General features: G+C 57.5%; 1 protein-coding gene across 1 annotated transcript in view; it reads left to right on the top strand.

The window, feature by feature from the left end:
* The first annotated feature begins 372 nt into the window (after positions 1-372).
* Positions 373-14,513, top strand: part of ZNF185 (zinc finger protein 185 with LIM domain) — a 42,222-nt gene continuing 28,081 nt past the window's right edge. Inside the window, exons 1-12 of the mRNA XM_061178045.1 lie at positions 373-421; positions 609-732; positions 973-1,038; positions 3,067-3,105; positions 3,209-3,286; positions 3,810-3,899; positions 4,755-4,841; positions 5,578-5,661; positions 5,950-5,991; positions 7,378-7,461; positions 7,866-7,955; positions 12,083-12,169. Coding sequence (XP_061034028.1) covers positions 388-421; positions 609-732; positions 973-1,038; positions 3,067-3,105; positions 3,209-3,286; positions 3,810-3,899; positions 4,755-4,841; positions 5,578-5,661; positions 5,950-5,991; positions 7,378-7,461; positions 7,866-7,955; positions 12,083-12,169 — 905 coding nt within the window. The 5' untranslated portion in view covers positions 373-387. The remainder of the gene's footprint in view (positions 422-608; positions 733-972; positions 1,039-3,066; positions 3,106-3,208; positions 3,287-3,809; positions 3,900-4,754; positions 4,842-5,577; positions 5,662-5,949; positions 5,992-7,377; positions 7,462-7,865; positions 7,956-12,082; positions 12,170-14,513) is intronic.

A 14,513-nucleotide genomic window follows, 5' to 3' on the forward strand; every position in this document is an offset into this window, starting at 1 on the left:
TGGTCCCCCAAAGCGACCGTCCCGCAGCCTGTACCCTTCCTTCCCCCATCCCTCCTCCTGGGTCCACCAGTGTCGGCCACTGCTGCCACCCCTCCCCTACACTCGCTGGGCGGGAGTCTGGCCATCAGAGGTCTCTAAGTGGGTTGGTGGTCTGCCTGTCTCAGCCATCTCTCCAACAGACAGCCCCTGGCAGGCCACGTCATGTTTCCCAGCGGCGGCCTCTGCCCAGACTCCACCCAAAGGACAGTCTGCACGGTCTCAGTTTGCCAAGGACCATACGGTGACCCATGAGCCATCATAAATGCATGAAGTGACAAGCCGTGTGCTTGCCTTTGCCCCCAGGAGCCCTGTTGAATCCACCGAGAAGGGACGTTCAGAGCAAACACCATGAGTATCTCAGCTCTCGGAGGAAGCAGCAAAGGTGAGGCCCGGGTGCCCTCTTGTCCTGGGCTTGGCACGTGGCTGCCTCCTTCCAGGCCTGCCCTGCGAGGCCACAGCGCTGCCTGGGCAGCAGAGTGACAGCAGTGTATTGGGAGGGCTGGAAAGGAGGCCTCGGGGTCCGGGGGCTGGGCTCCGCTTCTGACGCTGCCTGGCCTTGCCGCCACCAGGGAAGCCTCTCCCACCGGGCGAGGAGGAACGCAATAATGTCCTCAAGCAGATGAAGGTTCGGACCACGCTGAAGGGGGACAAGAGCTGGATCACCAAGCAGGATGAATCAGAGAGCCACACCCTGTAAGTCCAGGAGGCCAGGAGGGCCGGCAGCGACAGGCTGGGCGTGGGGTGGCGCTCCATGGGCCGCACTCAGCCTAAGCCACGGGGTGAGAAAGGCCCGGCTGCCAGGGCGTGCGTGGGCACACGTGCCTCTGCAGTGTGGACGCAGGCCGGGGAAGGAGAAGGTGAGACGGGAACGGCGGGCCGAGTTCCTGGGGTACACGTAGTGCCCGCCCTCTTTCGTGTCCCCTCTTTCCTCAGTGAGCTGCCCTCAGGCCGGAGTCGTGCCATATCTTTTTCTTCAGCTGGGGAGGTCCCGAAGGCCAGGTAAGAAGTGGCGCCCAGATGGCTGGTGGGTGGGCCCTGCACTGCAGCCTTTGGCGGACACTGAGTCATTTGAACTCCACAGGAAGGATGGCTTTTCCTTCTTGGGAAAAGGAGTGCAGGAGTCACTGGGTCCAGGTCCATGGCTCCAGCTGTCAACTGGGATCCAAACTGTCACTGAGCATAATAAAGTCTTAGCTCCAAAATGCTAAGTTTTGCCAGAGCATATGGGATTATAAAAGCAAATGCGTATCCTGCATAATACACATTATCAGGCACATTTTTAAAAAGGCAATACCCACGGGTCTGGACAACTTCAGTTTTATGCAAATTCTGCAAGCTCTAAGACGTGCTTACTTGTCACTTTTTTGTTGTATCAGCACAGCGTCCCAAGTGCCAGGGGAGACTCACACACTTGCTCCAACTGTCTCCCAAGTTCCAGATGACATATTTTGACAGGTGGCCGAGGGGAACCAGCTCTTCTCTCTATTTCAAGGACTTTTGCATAATGGCGTCCAGGGAGGCTCTGAAGGGTGGGCACATCCTGCCCTTATGGGGAGGAACTACTCCTGAGAAGTACGGGGTTTAGGGTTAGGGGGACCACTAAATTCAGGCTTGATCCTTGCTTCAAAGAGCCAGCAGTTGGCAGTTGAGTGCAGGGCCAGTGCCTTCCTGGGGTGGTGGTACGGCAGTGGCAGCAGCTGGAAGGCAGGGGTCCAAGTTCACCGCTAGCCACAGGGGCTCCCTCCGGTAACTATGCCCTTGCCCGTAATCTCCCAATGGCTCAGCCCCTGTTACCTGCCAGGTCCTGTGTTGGGCACAGAGGACACAACCCTCTCCTCGGGGAACTGACATCCTAGCCGGGAACGCAGGCACGTCCTGAGTAGAGAGATGACCATAAAGGAGAGAATTGCTGATTGTGATAACGGCAGTTGGCCAGAGCCCGAGCACAGTTCAAAGATAATCTATTCGTTGGGGAGTATGTTTACTTTGGGGGTGCAGTTCTCAGCCTGGGCTTTGGTTTGGGAGTATATTTGGAAAACACGTGGGATAAGTGACCTTTCTTTCTCGGGTTCCACTCCAAGTGTTCCTGTAACTTGGTCACCTCCAGGAGGCCATGCCCTGTTAAGGACAGGGTCCAGGGGGATGGAGAACACTGGGGCTCTGCACTGCCCCTCCCAGCTGCCTGTGAGGGGTCCCTTTAAGACCCTCTCACGCTGCTCCAGCCCCAAGCTCCTCTATTCCTGGACGGAAGAGCCATGTGCCGAGTCTTTGTCTCCTGCCTCTGATCCCAGAACTCACAGCCCTGCTTCCCCAGCACTCCCAGCTCTTGCCTGCCCACACCCCTCACCCGAGTCCTCTAAGCCCTCTCCCAGGCGGAAGGTGCCCAGCACATGGAGTCTAATGTTTTCCAGGCACTGACCAAGCCCTGGCCGTGCCCTCCAGTCCCAAACTTGCATCAAGACTTGTGATGTGGGCATCGCACGGGCTGGGGGAGGGAGGCTCAAGCAGAGCGGGAAGGAAAGGGCAGCTGGCTCCTGCCTGGGCTCTGCCCCTTGGGCCCTCATGAGTCTTCCTGGAGGGGGCTGGGCAGAGTAGGGGGTCAGATCAGGTTAGGGGCTCTGCCTGACATCGCCTCAGCCCCAGACCTCTGAGCACAGAGCCTCCAGCCTGAGCTGGGTCAGCTCTGAGAGTGGAGGTGGGGAGGGCTGTCAGAACTGGGAGAAACCGGACTTCGGAGGGGACACCTCTGTATAAATGCCCAGCCGTGCAACATGCCTTCCTGGGCACCTGCTGTGAGCCAGGGCCCAGAAGAATCGGCCTGGGGTACCTTTCTTGGGGAGCATGAGGGAGACAGGCAGAGCAGGACAGGCATCCCGGCTAGGGGTGCAGGCGTGGCTGGATTTCTTGGGAAGCAGCTGGCCACTGTTGCTCCGCTTGTTCTGCCTGCGCTGGGACACCCAGCAGCCAACCCACTCTGCCGTCATTGGGCAGCCTGGCTTCACATCAGACCTTCTTCTCCCTTGGCAGGCCCCCGAGCACGAGGGCTCCCACTGGCTATATCATCCGGTAGGTGACCACAGGACCCTGCCCACCTCCCCATGCCCGCCCGCACCTCCCCCAGCTTCTCCCGGGGGGCTCACGGCATTGCTTCTCCCGGGCTGTCTTTTAGGGGCGTGTTCACCAAGCCTGTAGACAGCTCGTCTCAGCCCCAGCAGCACTTCCCCAAGGCCAACGGAGCTCCAAAAAGGTGTGTCCACAGGGTGCTGGCCAGTTGGCCCGTGGGAGGTGTGAGGGCCCAGGCCACGCTCAGGCCAGAGAGAGTCCTCTGCCTGTCACTGAGGGGGTGGTGGGTGGCAGGTCTCTTCCTGTGTAAGGCAAGGCCCTGGACCACTACCAGTGCCCTTGTCCTTGGGCCAGTCCTGACTGGCCCTGGTCACTGAGACAGAGGCACTGGGAGGAGGCTGGGCGGGAGCCCTGACTTGCTGATCAACTGCACTGAGCTGTGTGCTTTAGGCCACCTTCTTCCCAACAGGCTGCGCTGGCACCAGGCTGAACCTGGGCTTCATCAGAAAAGCAGGACCAAGGTGGCTGAGTCTGTCTGTGGCAAGAGGGCTGCCCTGCGCAGATGTTCTGGGTATCTGGCAGGGCTGAGAGCAGAGAGGAGAGGGCACCAGCTCCCCTTTGTCCACCTGCCCGCTGGGCCATGTAGGCAAATCTGGAAGCAAGAGGGGCCCTGCGGGTAGACTCACAGAAATTCCTTGCCTCTGCAGCGCTGCCGGTCCGGGGAAAGCAGCTCCTGCTGGGCCTCCCCGCCCCTCCTCCTCTGGCTACAGGATGACCACAGAGGATTACAAGAAGCTGTGAGTATGCAATCACAGACGCAACTTGGTTCCCTCCTCCAAGGACGAGCCCAAACACTGGGCCCGCTGAGGGCAGCCGGCTGCTTGCCTCTGAGCACAGCCAGGTCTGAGCACAGCCCAGGGGTGCTAGTCCTGTCGGCCTGACATCACTGCCAGTTGCCACTGTGGCCTGGAACACACCAGAGGTTGACAAGCTCCAGAAAATTGGACAGTGTGCACATTTTACTTCCGATCTGAAGCAAAGCAGGGGCTGTAGGAAGCTTGTAGAAGGAGCTAGTGGGTCTGGAGAAAGTGTCATGGGTCATGGCCCTAGCTGTTTCCTGGGCTGGGCCGAGCTGGGCTGGCACCCGGTGAGCCCAAGCATGCTGCTGGCCCTGGCAGCCTATCACCTATGGGCACTTTGTGCCTAACTCTGGCCTGCTTCTTGGATATAAATCTTTGGGACTCCCTCTGGAGCTCCCCTTGTGGCCCCTGTGCAAGCCCCTCTCCTGTGCGCCCAGGGCCTGCATTCCCAGGGCCCCACATCTTTATATTGTTTGTCCCTTGTCACCATCATCCAGTGACACAGAGCAGCTAGGGAATCTTTCTGGAGAAGGGGTGAGGCTTGAACTGGGTCCTGGGGTACAGTAAGGGTTGGAACGGGGACAGATAGCAAGTCTAGCTTTCGAAGAGGAAGAAGTGGCGCGAGCAGAGTCCAGGGGCAACCATGCCAACACGTGTTGTTTTCGGTGTTGTCATCGTTGTAAGTCAGGAAGCCAAGCCGCTGAGGGTGGCAGCCTGTGACAGGGAGCAGGGGCAGACGTAGAGGGAGGAGGGCCCATAACTGCCAACTTCTTCAACCCCCCCCCTCCCCAGGGCACCCTACAACGTCAGGCGCAGCTCAGCGTCAGGGGCTGCTGAAGAGGAGGAGGTGCCCTTCTCTTCTGATGAGCAGAAACGGAGGTAACGGTGCCTGCTGGGCGCCCCATGGCCAGGGCGGGGCCCAAGTCTCTGGAGCCTGGTGAGATAGGAATTGTGCACAGCATGTGGAGCATCAGTGCTGGTCTGTTGGCTGGAGGGTCGCTGCCAGCACAGGTGGCACTCCTGGAATCCCAGAACTACCCGCTCAGTGCTGGGCCAGCCCAGGGGACCCTCTTATGAACCTTCTAAGAGGGCAGAACCTAGGTAATGAGGAATTTCTATAGTTCGTTAAAAAGGTTCCTGAGCAAATTGGACCAAAATAGGCAGTGCATGGTGCCCTGGGAGAAGCCTCCTGTATGTGCCTGGGGGCAGGGCCAGGCTCCAGAGGTGCCCATGCCCCTTGTCCCAAAGTGAGGGTTGGGTGCTTGGGCAGCAGCTAGGCCCCGAGCTCAGCCTGCCCTCACTCCCAACATCTGCTGGCCCCTCCGTGACTTAGGAAACACACCAAAGCCCCCCACGCTGAAGGCCCAGCAGACAGGCAGTCCTAAGGGCAGAGTCAACAGTAGCAGGGGTCCCCAGGCCTCGGAGGTACCGGGGAAGGGCCGAGAGCTCCAGAGCCAGGCTGCCGGGCGTTGACTGCCCGCTCTGCTGCCCTCTAGGTGTGGGGTCTCGGGCAGCTCCCTAAAGCTCCCCCTGCCTCCCGAGTAGCTGCCTGGCTAGGCTGGCAGAGCAAGCCCCTCCTCATGCCATCAGATGCCCCCTCCCTGTGCCACCCCAGGTCAGAGGCTGCCAGCAGTGTGGTGAGGAAGACAGCTCCCCGGGAGCACTCCTACGTCCTGTCGGCGGCCAAGAAGAGTGCCAGGTGAGTTGCATGGCAGGAGACCCGTCAGGGCCTGGTCTCAGGCCGGCTCAGCCACCAACCCGCTCCCTGCTCTGGACCAGTTCCTTTCCCCTCAGGGCTCTGGTCTTCCTCTGGCTGGTGACGGGTGGGTTGAGAGGGCCCTCCTAACCACACCTTCTGGGACTCTCAGATCTACTTTCTGGAAACCTGAGAGGTCTGGCTGCTGCCATCAGGGTAGGCAAGGTGCTGGGAGTGATGTCACCTGTCTGTGGGTTCTGCCCAACTCGTCACCTTTCTGCCTTCTTCCAGCAGCCTTGCCCAGGAGACACCGGCCCCGTTCATCGCAAAGAGGTAAGTGTCGGCAAAGGGAAGGTCTTCCACTGGCAGGGGTGGAGCGTGGGGAGAGCAGGCACAGGGTGGGGTGCGGTCACTGTCCCTGAGTAGAGGGAGTCGTGAGGGGCTGGTGGCTTCTGTTTGGAAGCCAAGGAAGCACGTGGGTGGCTGTGGTGGCACATAAGACCCTGGCAACCAATGCTGCATAGGCAGGAGCCTGGCTGAGAGAACCCGGCCCCCGACCCAAGATGGAGCTTCAGTGTTTCCAAGGCCTCTGGGGTTTTGCAGCAAAAGTAGCTACTGGGCTACAGAGAAGTTGTTCCTTTGCCCTCTTGCCCACCCTACCAGGGGTGGGCTGGACAGTGCCTTGGTAGGACGGATCATTGGGCTGGAGTCCAGAGGCTTGTCATTGGGAGCCCCTGCCTGACCAGGCCCTTGGAAGTGACCGTGACACTGGAGATGGGCCCTAAAGGGTGAACAGGGTTCAATGGGCCATGATCAGGATATCAAGACACTCCAGCTGAATGAGGGAGGGGTGGCACCATTAGTTGACAGGACGTCTTCTGGGAAAGGGGAGTATTTGGGGAGGACAGGGAAGAAACTTCTGGCCAGTTGAGAGTTAGGGGTATTCTGTTGGGTAGAGAGGGAAGACATCCATGACGAGGTGAGGACTGGAGACCAAGGAGGACTCGGCATGCCAAGTGTTCCAGGCAGAGGGCCCAGCTGTGCGAAGGCACGGAGGGGGGAGGACCAAAAAGGCTGCCTAGAATACAGCCGGCAGAGGGTGGTGGCAGCGTGATGTCTGTATGAGGTTCCTGGGACTGCGATATCAAAGTACCACAAACCGGCGCTTTGTGGGAACTGGCACAAAGTCCAGGAACAGATTGTCTCCCGGTCCTGGAGGCTCCAAGTCCGAGACCGAGGTGTGGGCAGGCTTGGTTCCTTCTGGGAGCTGCGAGGGAGAAGCCATCTCGGGCCTCTCTCGGCATCTGCTCTTGCTGGCAGTCCTTGACTTGTAGACACATCACTCCTATCTCTGCCCCCATCATCACATGACCTTCTTTTCTCTGTGTGTCTGTGTCCAAATTTCCCTCTTATAAGGACAACAGTCATTGGATTTAGGGCTCACCCTACCCCAGTGTGACCTCATTGTAACTTGATGACAAATTGATTGCAAAGACTCTATTTCCAAATAAGATCACATTCCCAGGTTCCGGGAAGACATGAATTCTGGTGGGATGCTATTCAACCCAGTGTTCTGTCCTTATCCCAAGCTGGAGTTGCTAAGCCATAAACACCACTGAAAGAAAGCATGTCCTTCAGGGGCAGCAAGTTCCAGGGCAGCTTCGCAGGCCAAAAGTGCCCTGAGGACAGCGGTGCATCTGTTTCTCTTCTTGCCCAAAGGGTTGAGGTGGTGGATGAGGACGGGCCTTCCAAGAAAAGCCAGGACCCACCTGCTCTGGCACGATCCCCTCCCGGCTCGAGCAGGTAATCAATTGCTCATCTCTGCCCAGGGCTGGTGACTGCCAGGTCACCTCCCTACAGGACCTCAGGGTCAGTGTCCCTGTATGCCCAGTGACAGGATGGGGTACAGAAATCAGTAAGGGCCTCTCTGGCTGGATGTCCTGGGGTTGAAAGGAGCAAAACAGCCTGGTCTCCTGGGAGAGAGTGCTTCAGTCTTGTCTGTTTAGTGCTTATCTGTGTCAACTTAACCCTTCCACCACTGAGTCCAGTGGCAGCCACAACATCCCGAGGAAAAGTACCAATTGTGGGATGTGAGAGGGTCTGTGGCCAGGGCACTAGCCGTGCTATTCTTAGGCTTGTTCAAGGCTCTCCTGTAAGTTGGTCAAGTTCAACCTGCGAATGCTGTCCTCCGCCTCCTTCTTTGCCAGTGCGGACGGGGGCAGAGCCAAACTGTCTTGGGCGATTTGGATGGAGTGCACGCCCAGCCTGCCTAGCCCCACTGGGACTCGGGAGCCCAGGTGGGTGCCAAGAACTGGCTCTGGCCTGTGAGGCCATCAGATGGGAGGGTCTGGCAGCGGGGTGACAGGGCAGGGACAGGCTGAGCGTGGGTGATCTCACTCCAGGTGGGGCTCTGATTTGCCCTGATTTCTGAGCCCCAGAGTGTCCGGGCAGATAATGGCTCTCTCTTGTCTGCAGGCAAAAGGCAATCAATACCTCCTTGTACTTTGAGCTGAATCATGCTAAGTCCTGCCGACAGTGCCACTGCCTCTGGGGCTGTTACAGGTCTTGGAATTGCCACTGCATGTCCTACACGCCCCTCCCCAACTCAAGCCCCACAACCATTTGTATGTGACCTCGGTCCTTGGGGCCACCTCTTCTGTGCCAGGAGGGAGACAGGACACCCTAAGAACTTTTGAACAAGTAGGAAAATTTGAGAGCTCTTCACGAGGTAGCATTGATGGGACACGGTGATTGATGGAATATGGGGGCTTAGTTTGCCAGAGCTGCTGTAACAAAGTACCACAAACTGGGTGACTCAAATAACCCAGTTATTGTCTCCCAGTTATGGAGGCTGCAAGTCCAAGCTCAAGGTGTTGGCAGGGTTTCTCCTAAGACCTCTCTCCTTGGCGTGTAGATGCCTGTCTTCTCCCTGCGTCTCTTCACAAGGCCTTGCACTGTGCGTCTGTGTCCTGACCTCCTCTTCTTATAAGGATATTAGTCATATTAGATTAGGGGCTACCCTACTCAAGAACGACCTCATCTTAATTATATCTGCAACGACCTTATTGCAAATAAGCTCACGTTCTGAGGTACTGGGGATTAGGACTTAAATATATAAATTTTGGAGGGGACACAATTCAGCAAAAACAATGCACATCTCTGAATTCTCCTTAATTTCTCTTTTGAATAAAAAAAAAAGCAAGGTTGGTTTCAGATGCCTTCTGAAAGAACGTAGGAGGAGAAGTAGGTTGTGCTATGTTATCATTTGAGAGGCATTTTAACATTTATTCCAGAAAATTCCTTTGGATGTTTACTACCCATCACCTGGCTGTTATAGCAAGATGGCTGTCTGTCTTGCTCAGGCTGCCGTAACGAAGTCCCCCAAGCTGGTGGCTCAGACAATGGAAATGTATTGTCTCACAGTTCTGGAGGCTGGTTTATGGCAAAGTAGGAAAGGAGAACTTCACAGCGTGGTCCCCAGGCCCCTCCCCAAGCGTGTCCCTGCCCCATCCCCCTTGGCTTGGGTCTGAAGGTCAGCTTCTCAGCCAACTAGGAGGGGCGCCCCTGTCTAGGCACCAAACCCTTTAGGGACTTCAGAGAGGAACAGAAGGAGTGCCACACAAGGATGCCCCGTCTTCCTCTGGACTCCTGACCTGCCTGGGTGCCTCAAAGGCTCCTCAGCACCAGGTGTACAAATTTGAGCTCCTGTCTCCACCATCAGCCCCCTCCCCTCCCCCCTCCACTGCTCACCTGTGGCAATGGCCCTCCCTCCATGCACCATGGGGCTGGTTTCTTGGGTTCATCTCATTTCCCCACCTTCCAAACTGAGCTCACTCAGATACCTTCTCTCAGAGAAACTGGCCTGTGTGAGAGCCCCGGGCCTGGCTGCTGGCCCCATCACAGCGCCGCTCGAGCTTTCTTGGCTCTCTGCCTCACCTGATCAAGGTGGGGCCTGGAGGCTGGGCCCCAGCATGCTGCCTGGCAGAGGGGCTGGGGAGCAGTGAGTAAGAGCACAGCTTCTGGCACAAGGCAAAACCCTGGCATTGCCCTGTACTGGCTGTGTGACCTTGAGCAAGTCACTTTACCTCTCTGTGCCCCAGTGTCCTCATGTGTAAAAGAGGGAGCAGTGATACGTACCTCCAGAGGCTGTCCCAAATCCTAAATGAGATAGTACACATAAAGCCCTTTGCGCATTGCCTGGGTGCTGGTATGGTTGGGCGCTTCCTGATTTGCTGGGCCCTTCAACAAATGGAGAGACCAACGTCGGCACCTGCTGGTCTCAGAGGGAAATGCCACTGTGGGCGCCTGAGAAGGAGCTACTGCCTCTGTGTGAATTTGCTGGGGCTTCCGTGACAAGGTAGCAGAAACTGGGTGGATTAAACAACAGAAAGTTGTCCTTCCACAGCTCTAGAGGCCAGAAGTTAAATGAAGGAAGGTGTCAGCAGGGCGGTGTGCTCCTCCGAAGGCTCTGGGGTGGAATCGGTTCCAGGCCTTTCTCTCAGCTTCTGGTAGTGCAGTCAACCCTTGGCGCCTCTTAGCTTGTAGATGCATCCCTCCAACCTCTGCTTCTATCATCACGTGGCTGTCTTCCCTCTGTGTGTCTGTGTTCAAATGTCCCCTCTCTGTAAGGACGCCAGTCATATTGGATTAGGATGCATCCTACTCCAGTACAACCTTATCTTAACTAATTACCCCTGCAGAGACCCTATTTCCAAATAAGGTCACATTCACAGATACCTGGGTTAGGACTTCAGCATATCTTTTAGCGGGGACACAATGCAACCTGTAACAGGACCCCTGGATGAGGTGCCATTTGAGCTGGGCCTTTAAGAAGAAATCGCTCAGGAGCAAGGCATTGAGGGACAGGCGCCAGCTGGGGTCCCTATTTCCTCTCTGACATAGCTAGAAACGCCAGGGAGAAGGTATGCTTTACTCGCCTGTGACGTCCCCAAGTGGGACGTGTCCTTGCTCCCTGGCACCATGTGCTTTAGATGGGACAGAGTAGCGACAGCGGCCCGGGGCTTTCCGCTGTCTTCGTGGTTATCGTGGAGACAGGCGGAGATCAGAGCTACCTGCGTGCACCAGGCCCTCGCTGGTCTTTCATGTGCAGAGAGGCCCTGTCTCTGGCAGCCCTTCCATTTCCTCTGGTCATCTGCAGTGTCCAGGAGGGACACAGAGGCGCAGCCCACTGACCTGGCCCCCACGAGCTCCCAGTCTAGGTTGGAGCCAGATGCCACGGTCAACTCCAAGGTGACTGAGAGCAGCTGAGCCGTCTGGGCTCACACAAATCGGGGACTACTCGGGCTACTCAAGTCCCTGTCCCCCCCACCCCTCCTCCTCCTGGGACCCCGGAGTGTCCTTTCTAACGTGCCAGGCTGATCATCTCAAGACCCACCCCCTAATCCCCACTTCAAGCCCATCTTGTGGCTTCCCTTTGCCACACTCAATCTGGTCTCTGCTTTTAAGACCCCCGCCAGCTTCCACCTCCTCCCCTTATATGCCCCCAGTTGCCCTGGGCTGGCCTACTGCTCCATGGAGCTTTTCGGGTGCCTTTGGGGCTGGATTTGTGCATGGCCCATGCCACTCGGCCCTCATCCTGCCCCCTGCTGGGCTGGGGCTTCACCAAGGCAGACCTGGGGCTCACCCCCATCTGTAGCCCAGTGGCCAGGTGCAATGAAAGGAAAGAGTGAGTGGCTGTGATGTGGACCTGGGTAGGTGTGGTTTGGAGTGAAGGGGAACCCCAGAAAGCCAGGGAGTTCTAGATTCTCGCCAGCCCTAGCCATCACCATGGCCCGACCCTGCTGGGTGTCAGGACCTGCAGTGGGGGCAAAAAATACACTAGAACTGGAGGGCTGTGTGCAGTCACCCTCGGACCAGCCTCTGAGCGCAGGAACCCTCAAAGGGACCCTCTGAGGGCTGAGACTGTCTGATCCTCCCTGGTCTCAAGCTCACAGGCACCTTCTCTCTGACCTTCATCGCCTGAGTCTCCCACATGCCCCTTCCACTGGCTCTCACTCCAAATTCGGTCTGTAGGTTTCCTGGGCATCTTGTTCATCACCCGTTCCCATAAGCCCCTGAACTCGCAAATAGCCACTTTGGATGCTGCAGTGCGGCCACGGGCAGGGCGCACCTCTGCAAGTGATTAGCAGTACCGTCTGAAGGGGGCTGGGGTCGAGGATGGGAGACTGGTGAGGGGGTCCTTCAATCCCTTTCCTCTGGGACCTGGAGGTCAGTGGCCCGAGCTCAGCCCAAAGAGGAGACAAGAGAGAAAAAACAAGGGGGAGGGGGGAAGGCAGTGGGTCTGGGTGTCCCACCGCACTAGCCAGGAGGCTCCTGAGAGAGGACACCCTTGGATCCCCAGCACAGATGGAGAAGCGGAGGCCTTTCTTACCACCGACTCTCTGACTCTCTCCTTTGGTCGCAGTGCAAGAGGCGAGGAGACTGCCCGCCTGCGGATCACGACACCCGGGGCGGGACTCCGCCTGGTGGCCCCAGACCTGGAAGAAACGAGGTGCAGGGCCTGCTGCTGCCGGGGCTCCTTACACACGGTTCTAGAGTTGGGGGCAGCAGGGTCAGGGTGCAAGTGATGAGGCCTGGGGGCTGGTTGATGGGAGACATGAGCCATCTGGGTTCTCTGCCCCCATCCCATTTCACTCCACAACTCCTGGGGAGCGAGCACTTGGTCCATGGGAGGCCAGACCCGGCCCTGGGGACCCAGCGGCGACCACCCCCCGCTGAAGTTGCTGACTGTCTGCCTGGTGGGGGGAGACAGACGCAGACACGAGTGAGATGCTGAGCGTGTGCCAGGAGCCCCTGGAGGCGATGGTTCACCCTGCTGGGCCCTGTGGATGGGATCTGGCTTTGCAGAGCCCTGTGAAGCCACTGAAGCAGCTGTGGCAGGGGGAGGCACCAGGAACAGGGCGGGGTCACTAGGTCAGCCTTGACAGTTCAAGGGACAGGGGAGGGGGTCGGGGTGGGGCACAACCAGCAGGGAGCACGGCAGGCCCAGCCCCTGCCCCGAGGTAGGGGGCAGACAGTCAGGTAACATGCAGGCAGGGTTTGGGGGGGCTGGGAGCTGGGCCCCAGGGAAGCTTGGGTGGGGGCAAAGGGGGATGTGAGCAGGGAGGGGCCGCTTCTCCCCGGAGGGGCTCTGACTGCTGCTCATTTAGCTACTCACCCAGCTCACAGCAGTGAAGCCGACAGACTGGGACCCCACCTTGTGAAGCCAGAGTCTGGGGAGGGAGGCCAGAGCACAAGCCCAGGCTAATCCTTGGGGCAGTGGGAGCCCCGATCTCTGGGGCCCTTGACTGTCTGCATTGGCTCCTCCCTCTCTACACCCTCGCCGCAGTCGGGGCAGTGAGTCCTATCCATTCTAGTTTAGAGATATCTCTGTCCCTAGTGCCTTTCCCCTGGGGCCAGGCCTCCTTCATCACTCGCTCCATCCCAGACTCTCCTTCATATTTCTACCTGGGTGCCATTTCTAAAGGGCAGCGGTAGTCCTATGCCAGTCCCTGGGGAAAAACCCTGCAATGCCCCCTCCCCTTTAGGCTCTGCAGCCTGAACTCTCTACCTTGCCTGGTGGGGCTCATCCACCCCCTCCCCAGGCTCCCCTCATACACCCTTCCTCCCTGGGCCCTCCCCCCCAGCCTCCCCCAGCCCCATTCGTCTGTGCAGGCTGTAGGCTCTGCCGGGGATGCCCCTTCCTATCTGCATTTTTCAGTCTCAGCTCAGATGTCTCCCCTTTGTAGCACCTCCTTTGCTTGTGTTTCTTTCTGAGGCAGCTTCTGTGAGGGGCTTTCCGCGCTGAGCTCACACAGCGCTGTGTTCATCCCTCCACCAGAGAGTCTTCCACACGGAGTCACAGTTGTCCACTCACAGATGGCTCTGCCCCAAGGACTCCAAGCTCCTGGAGCGCTCAAGGCCTGGCTGGCCCAGAACAGGACTGCAGGAGCATTTATTGCTGGAATGACTGAGAATCACCCAGTGTGACAACGTCTTTAATAAGGCAACACTGGAAGCTGCTTCATTGGTTTCCCTAAGGTGACCAGTCCCTGAGAAACAGGGGCAAAGTGACCCTGAGAGATGCAGGAGGGAGCCAGGCTGTCTCTCAGGAAGGTCTGTGCTGTGTGCCCCATAAGGCCTCCACAACCCATAAGGCCTCTGGCATTTTGTCTGGGAGTGACAAAGCTATAACAGCCCTTGGAGATCCTCTGGAGCACCCCTCCCCCACTTTCCAACAGGAAAGTCAAGTTGGAGAAAAGGAAGAAAGAGGGAAAGCTAGAATTCACTAAGCCCTGCCCTGTCCCAAACAGCCTAACACGTGTCCCCGTGCAGGATGTAGATGCAATCACTATGTCCATTTTACAGATGAGGAAACTGAGACCATGAATGCTTAAGTAACTTCCTCAAAGCCACACGGCCAAGAGCAGGCAGATCCATGACTCCCACCCCACTGCCTGACTCCCTCCCTGCGCTTTTTGCTCCATATGTCACTACAGTAGTGGGAACTAAGGGGAGGGGGCAGGAAGGGGTGCTATAAATACTTAGTACTTTACAAATGACTATATGATGAGTTTATTTGTAGGCATCCAAATGCAAATTACCAGGAGGCTTTTGAGGGTTTCTGGTTGAACTTTGGGAGAGAGGTCAGGGCTCAAGAGATTTCCATGCTCTATGCAGAGGGATGAGAGCAGAAATAATGGGGTTCAACGTCAATATTTACATGGGGTACAAAGTCAAGGGACTCGAGGAGAGAGGAGCCAGCAAACTGAGCACAGATAGTATCGTGGAGGTGGCAGCTGCCTGGTCATTCCCCTGAGGGCAGCTGGTGAGGGTGGTTCAGTTCTGGCCACGTT

Source organism: Eubalaena glacialis, chromosome X (genome assembly GCF_028564815.1).
Source record: "Eubalaena glacialis isolate mEubGla1 chromosome X, mEubGla1.1.hap2.+ XY, whole genome shotgun sequence".
Taxonomy (NCBI): Eukaryota; Metazoa; Chordata; class Mammalia; order Artiodactyla; family Balaenidae; genus Eubalaena; species Eubalaena glacialis.